Below are 12,300 nucleotides of genomic sequence, written 5' to 3'. Positions count from 1 at the left end.
GTTTTCATAAGCGTTATTTCCATTATGGCACGAGAGTATCACGAGAAATGATGTACGATTAGAGTTTACGAAGAACGAGCACCTTTCCAGTTTATCAAAAAAAAAAAAAACTTTAATAATCATGTTAATTTTTTTTTTTTTTTTTTTTTTGGCCATCGATAGACAGATTAGTCCAACACATAAGCTTCATACAATCAAACCCTCATCATGTCCAAAGTCCTCGTGTGTGTAAATAACAATCGGACTTCTGACAACATAGTTAGCATCAGCCCACGTAAGCGAACCAGATACCATGTTTTGCGGCGGCAAAGGATTGGCCTTCACAACCACCTTAAAGCTCCGCGTCTGCTGCAAAGACGAGAACGACAGAGACGTTGGTTCCACTGTGATCTTGACCCCAGGGGGAGCCGTGATGGTAGCCTTGTAGACGGAGGCCGGACGACCAACATTGGTGACCTGTCGCCAGAAGACGGCGGTTGTCGGGTGTCGAGTTTTATTGAGGCTGAGTTGAAAGGTTGGGTAGTTGAGAGAGTCTTGGCCCTGGGCGGGGATTAGAGTGGAGCAGTCTACGGGTCCTGCTCCGGTGAGGATGGAAATTGAAGATCCGTTGTACCCTTGTTTGCAAAGGTGTTGGATGTACGACATTTTGTCCACCTCGTAGATTAGCCCCGGTTCTCTGGCTCTATCTGGATCTAGAAGTCCCGCACCGTACCCGAATTCCCCATCCGGGCTCTGTACTCGCCTTAGAGGTTTCGCTTCATAATACAGATAGTTAAAAACATTACTGTCTAACAACCTCCAATTGTAATTAATTGAACAGAATAGAAGGAGAGCGGGTACCCGTGGTGATCAAGGCGGATCTAATGGCCGCGGGAGACCAATGAGGGTGGAAAGACTTGACATAGGCGGCGGCGCCGGCCACGTGAGGGCAGGCCATTGAAGTGCCAGACAAGAGAGAGAATTTTGAGTGTTGGGTGTCACCCTTGAGCCCCGTCAGTGAATTCAGTGGTGTGTAGGCTGCCAATATGTTCACTCCTGGTGCGACTATGTCCGGCTGCAACACATCCACATATATACTATTTATTTATCTAAACTAAAGGGAATCAATTTTTTATTTTTATATACCTTTAGAATGAAGCGGGAGCGTTGATTTGGGCCTCTAGCTGAGAAGGAAGCCACGAATGGAGCAGCTGCTTGCCGTTGCACTGTTCTGTATACTATTGCCGTCGGTGTTCTGCATTCAAATCAATTCCAGTACCCAAAATTGTTAACGCCACCAACACATAAACCAAAATTAGAAAAAGCACAAAATGTAAACACTTTTACTTAGTGGACTTTATGTAGGCTTCAATGGTTTGACCAATGGTGCTATTAACCAAGGTGGCTGGAACCATGAAGAGATCGGTATGATCAAGATAGTACTGATCACTTTGAATCACAGCGCCATGGGCACCAGCTGCTTTGACAGCGGAATCAGCGCCCCAGATCATCAATTGACAGAACACAAGCTTGCCATTGGCCTTGGTTGGATCAAGTGAACCCTCCATGCAAAAGTTCGCACTGGTTTTGTCCCCTGGATTCTTGGCCACATCGCCTCCATCAACTAAAGGGTACATTTTTGGTTGTCCATTGAATAGGTTTATTCCTACTCCCTGTTCATATACAATTCATACAATACAACTGGAATTCAAACATCATTGCTAAAAATCGCGTTTTGACCCATTTAAACTATAATGTATCTACCAACTATTTTGGCTTTGATGCTCTCAAATTTTGCATAAAGCTGTATGTTGAGTTCTAAAAAGACTTCATTAGATCTAGTGAACGAAGATTGCAGAACTAAATAAAGAAGTTTTCATGCAATAAACTTACAGAGATGTTCCACCCATTGCCCAACTCCAACTTAGTGACAAATTCCCGATCAATCGTACTGGCACCAACCGTCACAATCCACGGCGCGGTGTTGACGACACTGCCAGTTGCCGGACCAGTGTTGCCAGCGGCGGCCACAGTGATGATGCCCTTCTGCATGGCCTGAAAGGCACCAATGGCCATCACGTCCTCAGAGTAATTGTTGTAGCCGGTGCCTGCGATCGATATCGAAATGACATCAACGCCATCGTCTATGGCAGCGTCGAAGGCAGCCAGAATATCCATATCAGTGCACCCAACACCGACCCAGCAGACCTTGTACATGGCAACTCTTGCAGATGGCACACCACCACGGGCTGTTCCTTTGGCCAGACCAGAGAGACTGGCTCCAGCAATTACATTGCCTGCCGCTGTTGAGGACGTGTGCGTTCCATGGCCGGTGACGTCTACCGGTGCCATAATGTCTAGGGGTTCAGCGCTGCCGTCGAGCATGAAATATCTAGCTCCAATGAGTTTGCTTCAGACCAACAAACAAAGGGATGAAGGAGGAAGAAGTGAGAAGTAAAGCCATGAAAATGTAAGATTTGAAGTAACAAAAATGACATGAAATTTTACTTGTTGCAACCAGAGAAATTGGCAGATTTTTGGCAGATGCCTTTCCATTTTTTAGGTGGAGGACCAAACCCATCATCTTTAAAGCTATCGGCTGTTGGGGAGATCCCTATTTAACAACATGCAAATACAATTATAAACACAATTATAAATTGGTTTGGAGAGTCTCATTGCCGATGTATTCCTTACCCGTATCAAATAAACCCACAATAATGTTAGACTCCCGGTTGGGCAGTCTTTTTGCATGGGAAGGAAATCCAATGAAGTCCCATGATCGGGTGGTTTGAATCTGTCTACGTCTGTTTGGGATCACATGAGTCACATCGCCCCTCTCTACATCAAACCCATTTATATTATAAAAAATGAAGGAAAGGTTGGGAAATTAATGAACAAAAAATGGAAGTCCAATTCATTACTTGACAATGTGTTGGCTTCCTGTTCTGTAAGCTTGGCTGCAAAAGCATTGAAGCTTTTGGTGTAGCTATACACCATCGCCTCCTTTGCCTCCACATGGCTGTAAAAGGAAAGGGTTTAAAAATGGAATGATTTTAGGATTTGGGTTGGTTTCAGAATAATATAACAAAACCCACCTTTCCTTGAGTGACATGAGGACATTGAGATGATTGTCTACTGCATCAACCTCAGTCAGAATAGGTTGGTTCTCCAGAAAGACAATGAAATGTTTCTGCAAAAAACACGGCCACAGGATGATCAGACAAGAAACACTAAAATGCCTCATAAACAAATATAACTCAATCAAAAACCTTCTCCTCCTTGTTTTCTTCGACGCCAAGGCATCCTACGAAGAACACAACAAAGACGAAAAGGGTAGAGCATCTCAATGTCCTCATCATCAACGTACAACCAATGGTTCGTGACTTGGATATTCAAACCTGAAGCGGGTGAGAATTGGATGTATTCATAGGAATGAAAAAGTAGAGGCTATAATTTTTAAGGAAAGCCAGCAGAAAGCTGCGACTATAATGGTTGGCCTTTGAATTGGTTCATGACTGTCTTTTAGGGCCTTAAAACAGTTCAGTTTTTTATTCTTTTAAAGATTGCGACATTTTTGGGAATCATAACTCAAACAACCTTCTATAAATGTAAACATAACCAAAATATTTAATCCTTCAATTGTTGGACCCACAAATTTAACTTCCTTTTCTTAGTTGGCCATTAAAAACAGGAAATGTTTATCTCAATAATTTATTTATAAATTTGTATTACGACGAGTGTGTAAATATACACTGAATTATAACTTCTAAATATAGAATATGCGCCATTTACTCTCACACTCTGTCACCTAAAATTTGAGTGGTTGTTTGCACAAGTTGTTATTGATAGGTTTTAAGCTAAATTGTTCTAAAATATCACAACTGGTGTAGAAGTTTAATAAAGTAAAAATGTGATTCGATTGTGCAACTTCACTGAGTGAGTCGCCAACTCGAAATCATATGCATCAAGCCCCTTTGGCCCCACTTTAAGCGAGAGGTTTTAAGAAAGGAAGGAGAGAGATCTTAGAAAGAGCGTCTAGTTTTGAAGCAAGATTGAAAGAAATGAAAAAAATAATGTTAAAGATTAAGCAAAGAGGAAACATGAGGCTTGAAATAACCTGCCACTTCCACTCTCCCATCGTATATTTTGAATCATTTCAGGTTTACCAAAAGTGGCATACATCATGAAAGTAATGATATAATATAATGCAAGGGTTTGCCATGGAACGAACATGCAGTCATGGACAACAAATCCCGGATAAGGATGACCCGATATATGATTAGTTATTCCTAATTTAAAATTCTTTAATTTCATTTAGCGGCATCGTTTGTGACACGAAGAAAAACCTAATTTAAAATGTAAAAAGAAAAACCCAGCCTTACGGGTGCTTGGCCCATGGGCTTGGCTTCCAGTGGGTTGGGCCTTCGATTTTAATTATAATTTTGTCCAATTTATATTCAATTTTGATATTAAAATTCTAAATTTAAAAGAAAAGGGAGACGGGAAAGGGAGTCTGAAGCCGCAACTTCCAACCTTCTCCCTTGCGAGTTCCGAGCCCCTAATCGCTCCTAAATTCTCACTAATTCTCAGCTCCCTTTCTTCAGTTTCCCGTCGCCACCGATCTCTCTCTCGCATCTTACTCGGCTGCTTCCACTTCTAGGTTCGTTCACGATTCGATTTTGGTGAGCTTGTAATGACGATTATAATACCTATACTCCCTCTTTTGTCCATTACTGATGTGCAGGGGTCTTCGTTCTTCCAGATATGCGGCTGTATTACGGAGCTAAAGAGGTCCTAAAGATTCAAAAGTTTCGAAGACTTGTGTCCTATACTGGATTCTATCTCTTCGTTTCCGTTTTGAGTTACGCTTATACAAGCAATACGTGAGTTCAGACATTGCTCTTTAATTTTGTCCACTTTTTTGTTCTCTGATTCTTGTTCGGGGTATTGCAGAACTAGAGCTGGGTATTCTCGAGGGGATCAATTTTATGCTTCTTACCCTGCTGGTACAGAGCTCTTGACAGACACTACGAAGGTTTTTGCATTCTTTGATTTGGGTTTCATACTCTTTTGATGTTCAGAACTCTTGTGCTAATTTTCATTTTGTTTGCTATAGTTGTACAAAGCTGCTCTTGGGAATTGTTTTGAAATAGAAGAATGGGGTCCAATTGAATTCTGCGTCATGGCTAAACATTTTGAACGTCAAGGAAAATCGCCTTATGCATATCATTCTGTAAGTTTGCCTTGTCTTTTGGTTGTTCTCTTTCGAGTTTGGTACGTAATTATGATTCCTGCTGAGTGTTGAATTGTTTTGTATTACACTGATTTCTGGTCAGATTTTTAGTTCAGTTTAATGATTCCAATAAGGGAATTAGGAGAACAAATCATATGGAAGTTATTTAAATGCATGAAACTCTGAAATTTGCTGCTGTGTTAAGAGTTAAGAAATGTTGTTAAGATGAAAGAATACCCTTTTATGAAGTCATTGATGACAATGAAATGAGGAGATTATGATAATTTATAGCCTTTGTTCTCTGTTCAACTAGGGAGAAAGATTTATAAAGCTCTATTGCCAGTTCGGAATTAGCTGGAGTGATTATAGTTGTATAATTGTTCCATCTGAAGGTATACAAGTTTTAAGATGCTGTCTAAATGAACTGTAGTCTAATTATGGGCATTAACTATTTCTGAAATGAAGGTCGAGCTATGCAACAAACCAAGGGTACAACATGTTAGGATCACAATAACAAGAAAACATTAATAGAACTATATTGCAATATCAATAGAAATTACAATACCAATATATATAGTCTTTTGAGAGGGCTGTCCCCCAAAATTCCTGCACTAAGACAATGAAGCAAAATGATTTTCCCTTTTCTAAGAAAACCCTAACACCCCGATTTATAACCAATACGCACCAGACTAATAACAAAGACACCCCTTACTAACTACCACTATATCCTTGCTTATATCCCCAGCTTGTTCCTTACAAGTACTCAAACTCACATGAACACTTGAAAGAAAGCTATATATAAGATGGAACGAATATCATCACATGTTTCGGATCAGAAATGGAGCTTTTTCTGGTGCATATTTATCATATCCTCTAACTATGTGAGGCTGTACAAAATGGCAGTCCACATCCAGGGAATTACCACTATAGCTCATTTTTTGTTTAAATTCTGGCAGCAATACATGGCACATCTTCTGTCTCATGGACAACTTGATGGAAGTGGGTAGGAAAACACCAATCAACAACCAAAGAGCTTTGAGACTGTTTACTACCATGATGGGGCTGCGCACTTCAATACTAAAATTTTAATTTTTTGAAATTGAAGCATTGTTGTAGGTTTGAGCATGGATAGCTCAATTGATCATGATTATACGAATAACTTCACTTATGGGTCTTAGGTTCGAATCATCGCCCCTTTGTTTGCTTTGTATTATTCTTTGAATATATATGGATCGGCTGCTAGGCATTGTATGTTACTAATTATACCAGAACATAAATAAGACTTGATCTTCCCCTCTTCCATTATTCCTAAATAACATATAATAGTTAAACATTTTCATTGTCATTTGAAAAATTATATCCAACTTTTACTTAATGATTTCAATAACCATACTAGTGGTTGGAAGGAGATCTCTCTAAATAAGCCAACTCCCCATCATCTTTTCTTAGTTGAGTTGGGTGCTCGTTTTTCCAATTTCTTGATTCATGTATTTTTTTTTTTTTAAAAAAAAAATCATGAACCAAGAGATTGGGGGCTTTATTTTTCTCTTTCTATGCATGATGTTTTAAATTTTCTTTAAAATGAGAAAGAGCAGTATTGAACAAGTACTAGATGTATATTTCTTACAAACTTAAAATAATTCTAGGAAGTGATCGAAACAAATCTCCAACCTTACTGAACCCAAATAAAACAAGAAACGCTGAGCCAAAAAGCATAAATTTGATCCTTGGTTCTTGCTTTGCATATGTTGTCCACATTTATCCTTTACCAATACATCAGTTATGATAAACTAAAATGGCCCAGAAGTGGAACCATGAGAGAGCTTAAAGGTTAAATGGCAAGTTCAAAGCCATATGAATGAGAGACATTTTACAATTTAAGATTCTGAGAAAGGCTAGCAATCTGGCATTCTTTCTGCCTGCAAGGAAAAGCAAACAAATCATATAATTTGAGAACAATCTGATTTATATTCACACTATAAGTCATAAAGTGGAGCAAAATCCACATCCCTTATAACTAGGATGTTATTTAGAGAGGTCGGCGATTTCAAATTTGTCAAACTGAACAACGGGAAAACTGAAAGCTACCTCTTGTAGAACACCGTTTCTGAAGAAAATAGTTTGAGAAAAATAGAGTGACCCTTACAGAGAGCTTTGTCAACTCCAGTGAGCATAATTAACTTTCCACAGGTCCTTTCATTGAGCATACAAACCGTACGAAATTTGTGAGAAAGCTTAGCAGCAAGCAAGGTTTCTTTCTTTTTTGCTTTTTTTTTTTTCTTGGAGGGTTGTGTCTCGGAAGAGAAGTGTAGGTTTTCATAGTGCAGTGGAATCATAACTCCCCTTAAGACAATAAGCACAACAAGCCTTCTCACCCGTAACTTATGATTATTAATTTTTCTCTGTTACTTTGGTTTAAGACACATTATACGAATACACAAATGATTCAAGTGATTCGCGAGCATAGGTTTTCAATAAAAGATCCACCCCGCCACCCCACCCCAAAACCCTCCGGATTCTTTTTGTAGAGTCAGTGTACTTACCGTGCAACCTTTGCAATTAATCCACCCATTTTGAGCAACTAATACTTGCACTCCTCAACAGGTTGTAATTGCTGCAGTCTACTTGAACAGAACCATTCAGAGCAGTTAATGAATAACCAGGTCCAGGAGTGCTTTGAAGCGCTGCAGGTTCAGCTGAAGTTGCATTCTGGTCTGTTTTACAATTATCGTCATCTTCATCTCTCGGTGTACAGATTCGCTCCCTATGATAGTAAAGGATAAGCAAGGAGGGTGATACTAAACCAATTAAATAAAAGATGAAGATTGCAAAACATCACATGCTTTGTTCAAACATTAGTTATACCTAGGCAAGGAGACATACTTCCTCAGGAGCGGACTGCTTTTCTCACCTTTACCAGAGTGTTCCTCCAGATGATCAAATTGACGCTTGAATTGATCGATTCCACTAATTGACACATTTTTTAAGGAAAGAAAAGAAATTAATATTATCTCTTGCAAATAAACAACTAATAAATCAGTCAGAGTTTGTTACCTGGGATACAAGAAGTGACTCTCAGAACCCTGAAGGTATTCCTGTAGCATTTGAGGATGATACTCTAAAATCTGTTACATTTCAAAAGGATAACTTGAGTGGACTAAGCAGAATTGCATAAAACCCAAAACTAAGAAAACACCTGACCAGCAAATATATAAAGCAATGATTTCATGAGACATACTTCTCTATAAATAAGCTCTCTGACATCATTTTTGGTTAACTTTCTCCTTTCAAACTCAAACTCAAGTTTTGAAATGGGTTGCCTCGATGGTTCATCCTCCACATTTGCAAGCCCATGGAAATATGGATCAGCTAATGCCTATACAAAAAGACATTAGAGATGAATAAGTTTCTGCAAAAGTCATGATAGCTAAAAAGCAGTTAAAAATTAGTATCACCGAATCCCACCTCCTCAGCAGAAGGACGATCCTCCGGATCAAATGCAAGTAGACGCTCAAGTAAATGAAGAGCTAGTGGATCTGCATTAGGGAACTTTCTTGACAGAGGAACAGGGTGCTTTTTTTTCATGCTATTCAAGTATCTTTTAGCCTTTTCATTACGAATCTATAAGGAGGGGAAACATCAGTTTATAATCAGGACCAGAGGGTCCAAGATATGAAAATTATGTAAAGACAAATTTTGAAATAGAAACCTTAGCAATGCATTCAGCCGAAGGAGTACCAAGTAAATCAGTTATTAGATCCAGCTCATGCACAACACTATTCCCTGGAAACAATGGCTTGCCTGCCAACATTTCAGCGAATATACATCCTATGCTCCAAATATCAATAGCTGGTGTATACTACAATTCATAGTCAATGAAAATATGTCATGGTAAACTCGGGAAACCCCAGTCAGATCGGCACATGAAGTTATTAAACCATGTACAATGATGTTGATTTAACAACGGTATTGATAAGGGTAGAAGAAACCATAAAAATGTTTATTTAGTTTTCTAAAACTAAACTTCAATGTGCCTACACTTATATACTGGATGTTTACAGGGGACAAGAAACTGAAAGGAAGGCGAACTCATCATAAAGGGCCAGAAGCGTGTATGAAAGAGACAGATACAGATACAGATACAGCGACAGAGAGTCTGCACAACCATAAACATATAAAAAAAGGCAAAGCCCATCTGCCTGATAGTCCAACTGACTGCTCAGAGGAATGTGTCTGGCTAACCTTCTGAGAGGGGAAGAGAGAAGGTGGGGAACGAGGCTTCAAATTAGATCAAAGATTTCCCACGCAGTCACATGATTGGACTTCTTTTGCTTTCCTTTTTTAAAAAGGAAGGCACACTTAAGAGTACAAGATTATGAAAGAAAATTTCCAGCAGCAAAAATGAACAAGAGAAGCAGACAAACAGAGAACAAAATAAAACAAACAGATAGATAACAAAATCATCAATTACGTACTGCAAACACAACATAAAAATGGTTGAAAAGCAGGATATCCTTTAGTTACCTTTGAGAAAAAGGAGCCACAGAGTTCAGGAGCACGGTACCATCGAGTAGCCACATAATCCTTTGAAGAAGTGATCAAAATCAGTCAGTTAAATCAAACAGGATTTAATCAATTTACAGAACGCTTTTAACCCCTAGAATAATTGAAACCATTCTTTATCTTGCCACAAAAAGAAATACACACAGTCCAAAAGATAGCAGATGGGGCATCAGTGAAAGATGCACGAGCAAGCCCAAAGTCACAGATCTTCAGTTTGCAGTCTGCATTGGCAAGTATATTCTTTGGCTTCAAATCTCTATGGAACACATGTGCTGGAAAACCCCAAGATAAATGAGATCCTCTGAATGCATAGAAAGATATTTTACCAAAGCCAGACAAAAATGGAGGCTTAACCTGAATGTATATACTTCAAGGCTCTAAGAAGTTGATACAAGAAAAATTGATGATGTTGAGGGGTGAGATCATCATTAGCTTTGAGTACATGATGAAGGTCAGATTCCATCAACTCAAAAACAATGTACAAATCTTTGAACTCCCTTCTGCAAGGAGGGAGTATTATATGTTTTATGTCAACAATATCAGGATGCCGGAGAAAACGGAGGAGCTTAATTTCTCTAAGAATCCGTGTAGCATCCGAAACATGCTCGAAGACATTATTTATCTTCTTGATGGCAACTTTCTCGCCAGAGTGAGTGTCTATGGCAGATGCAACAACCCCGTAGCTCCCTTTTCCTATAACTTCTTCAATTTCATATTGAGTAGCTTCACCATATTCGGTGAAAAATTCCTTGTCAACCATCTTCTGATTGAAATGATAAAAGTTAGAATCAGTAGAACAGAATATAAAATAAGTAACAACGTAAAGACAACAAACAAATTGCAGCAAAAACCGTTCTTTCTTGAACGATGGATATAAAACAATTACAGTAATCAGACCGTGAGAGATTTCAGCAAAAATGCCTTCCCAGTCAATTTCTCCCAGAGATCTTCACACAAGCCGAACAGAAATCGTCAAAATTGACGCAATTGTATCTCCATAGAAAAGAGGCAGTACAACTTTGAAATGTTCAACTCAATTATATTCACGAACAACGAATATTATTGAACTGTTGTTCTATTTCCATATTTCTCCCCCCAACTTGGAAGAGTCCACTCACATGGATTTCAGAAATATTCACCACAGAAAAGTGATATGATCGAACACGATCATCCATTACAGAGTGCAATCGGTTATGGAAAACGACAAATAAATGAAACCCTTAAAGCAAACAAACAGAGTCCTCGAAGTGCGGACCTTATCCTCTGAAATTCTGATTGCGAGAAAGCCGGTTATGGCGAATAAACTAACATTGTGAGGGTCCACAGAGGCGTGTGAGTGATGGAGATTATTCCTCTGGAGAACCTTGATGGTCTTCGACGCTAAAAGAAATGAGAATCGCAATCGAAGAGCGTATAAACCCCCTTACTCATGGCGCCGGGTTCCCCAGAAGAAGAAGAGAAACGCAAAAAGGAATGAAGAGAAGGATCCGTGATCGATGACTCCATTGAAGACCAAGTTGAAGCTCTGGTACAAAATCAGTTTCCTCTCTCTTTCTGTCAGCGTCTTTTTGAAATAAATTGGAAGCAGTTGAATGACTTTTTTGCTTAATTCAATTACACGTTTGAAACGTCTCAAAATAATTATATATATATATATATGAAATTGCATTATTGTCAAAATGTGACAATTGAATAATAAAATTCCACTCAATCCCATCCATCACCCCTCTTATCTTTTTTTTTTCCACCCAATCTACCTTTTATAAATTTATTATTTAAGAAGATTAATATCTAACAAGACGATAATATACAACATCTTAATTTTGAGTGAGCGGTAAACTACCATCTATAAGAATTTGTCATTTAATTTGCATAGATAGAAACGATTTTTGTAACATTTCCCCTAACAAATTTGTTCTCTATCATTAAAATTTAAACATCCACATAGGAATGAATTAATAAAAGCGAATATGAACTTTGTTGCAGTTTGAAAGTGATGATACGGCTAATCAAAAGTCTCCCATTTGGTTGTCACCACAGATTCAGAATTCCTTAGAGCTTCCTTCACTATGTTGGTGCACTGCTGCTTTGGGTGCGACCTTTGGTTTCCCTTTGCATTGGTGGGAGTAAAAGCATGGCCATTATTTGAGACTCCACCTCCATTGCTGCAGAGTTGCAGCTTCATCATGTCAAGACTTTCTATTTGCTTTTGAACTTCCCTCACCTTTTCCAATTGAAATGAATTAGAGCTGAAGTATGTGAGTTTCTATGAAAATTATTGAACTCGTTTCATTACCTGTTCTCTTCTTTGCAGCCTCAGGTCTCCCACCACTTGAATTTCATCCAACGCAATCAATTTTCTCATAAGCATTTCAGTCAAATTCTCCACTTCAGTGTCTGACACTCTCCCTTCCTTACAACCTTTCATATGAAGAGATTCAACCTATCAAACACCAAATACAAAACCCCTTTTGAAAGCTCTTATGAACGAAACGACGAAGGAAAAAAAAAAAAAAAAAAAAAAA

General features: G+C 38.7%; 4 protein-coding genes across 12 annotated transcripts in view; 1 reads left to right on the top strand and 3 right to left on the bottom strand.

Moving 5' to 3' along the window:
* Window positions 1-129: 129 nt before the first annotated feature.
* LOC111483256 (subtilisin-like protease SBT4.14) lies at window positions 130-3,340 on the bottom strand. The gene is made up of 10 exons (XM_023129407.1): window positions 3,249-3,340; window positions 3,075-3,169; window positions 2,901-2,998; window positions 2,674-2,817; window positions 2,488-2,593; window positions 1,873-2,389; window positions 1,327-1,652; window positions 1,126-1,234; window positions 841-1,054; window positions 130-755 (listed from the first exon to the last, which is right to left on the bottom strand). The coding sequence occupies exons 1-10, from the start codon at window positions 3,336-3,338 to the stop codon at window positions 187-189; spliced, it is 2,268 nt and encodes a 755-aa protein (XP_022985175.1). The 5' UTR covers window positions 3,339-3,340; the 3' UTR covers window positions 130-186.
* A 1,138-nt stretch (window positions 3,341-4,478) lies between these two features.
* Window positions 4,479-6,512, top strand: LOC111476941. 3 transcript variants are annotated; one of them, XM_023120832.1, is made up of 5 exons: window positions 4,479-4,639; window positions 4,742-4,862; window positions 4,933-5,014; window positions 5,096-5,212; window positions 6,169-6,512. In XM_023120832.1, the coding sequence occupies exons 2-5, from the start codon at window positions 4,744-4,746 to the stop codon at window positions 6,217-6,219; spliced, it is 369 nt and encodes a 122-aa protein (XP_022976600.1). In that variant the 5' UTR covers window positions 4,479-4,639; window positions 4,742-4,743; the 3' UTR covers window positions 6,220-6,512. The 3 variants fall into 3 exon arrangements, with proteins under 3 accessions (XP_022976600.1, XP_022976595.1, XP_022976608.1); XM_023120827.1 differs by having other exon boundaries at window positions 4,479-4,661; XM_023120840.1 differs by having other exon boundaries at window positions 4,486-4,639; window positions 4,724-4,862.
* A 392-nt stretch (window positions 6,513-6,904) lies between these two features.
* Window positions 6,905-11,399, bottom strand: LOC111476886 (mitogen-activated protein kinase 9-like). Of its 7 annotated transcripts, none has more exons than XR_002717178.1 (11): window positions 11,085-11,399; window positions 10,130-10,535; window positions 9,920-10,047; window positions 9,737-9,796; window positions 8,922-9,071; window positions 8,678-8,833; window positions 8,451-8,588; window positions 8,267-8,337; window positions 8,078-8,179; window positions 7,301-7,976; window positions 6,905-7,131 (listed from the first exon to the last, which is right to left on the bottom strand). XR_002717178.1 is itself a non-coding variant. In XM_023120755.1 (11 exons), exons 2-10 carry the CDS (start codon window positions 10,533-10,535, stop codon window positions 7,772-7,774), a joined length of 1,416 nt encoding a protein of 471 aa, XP_022976523.1. In that variant the 5' UTR covers window positions 11,085-11,399; the 3' UTR covers window positions 6,905-7,131; window positions 7,756-7,771. The 7 variants fall into 7 exon arrangements, 6 of the variants coding, with proteins under 6 accessions (XP_022976523.1, XP_022976556.1, XP_022976547.1 ...); XM_023120755.1 differs by having other exon boundaries at window positions 7,756-7,976; XM_023120788.1 differs by having other exon boundaries at window positions 6,905-7,976; window positions 10,130-10,538; window positions 11,031-11,399.
* A 223-nt stretch (window positions 11,400-11,622) lies between these two features.
* Window positions 11,623-12,300, bottom strand: part of LOC111476925 (BAG family molecular chaperone regulator 1-like) — a 1,707-nt gene continuing 1,029 nt past the window's right edge. The window contains exons 3-4 of the mRNA XM_023120803.1: window positions 12,072-12,218; window positions 11,623-11,999 (exon numbers count right to left, since the gene is read on the bottom strand). Coding sequence (XP_022976571.1) covers window positions 11,781-11,999; window positions 12,072-12,218 — 366 coding nt within the window. The 3' untranslated portion in view covers window positions 11,623-11,780. The remainder of the gene's footprint in view (window positions 12,000-12,071; window positions 12,219-12,300) is intronic.

The sequence above is a fragment of the Cucurbita maxima genome, unplaced genomic scaffold (genome assembly GCF_002738345.1).
Source record: "Cucurbita maxima cultivar Rimu unplaced genomic scaffold, Cmax_1.0 Cma_Scf00001, whole genome shotgun sequence".
Classification (NCBI taxonomy): Eukaryota; Viridiplantae; Streptophyta; class Magnoliopsida; order Cucurbitales; family Cucurbitaceae; genus Cucurbita; species Cucurbita maxima.
Note: the sequence above shows the minus strand (reverse complement) of the source record. Positions and strands in the feature narration are given on the sequence as shown.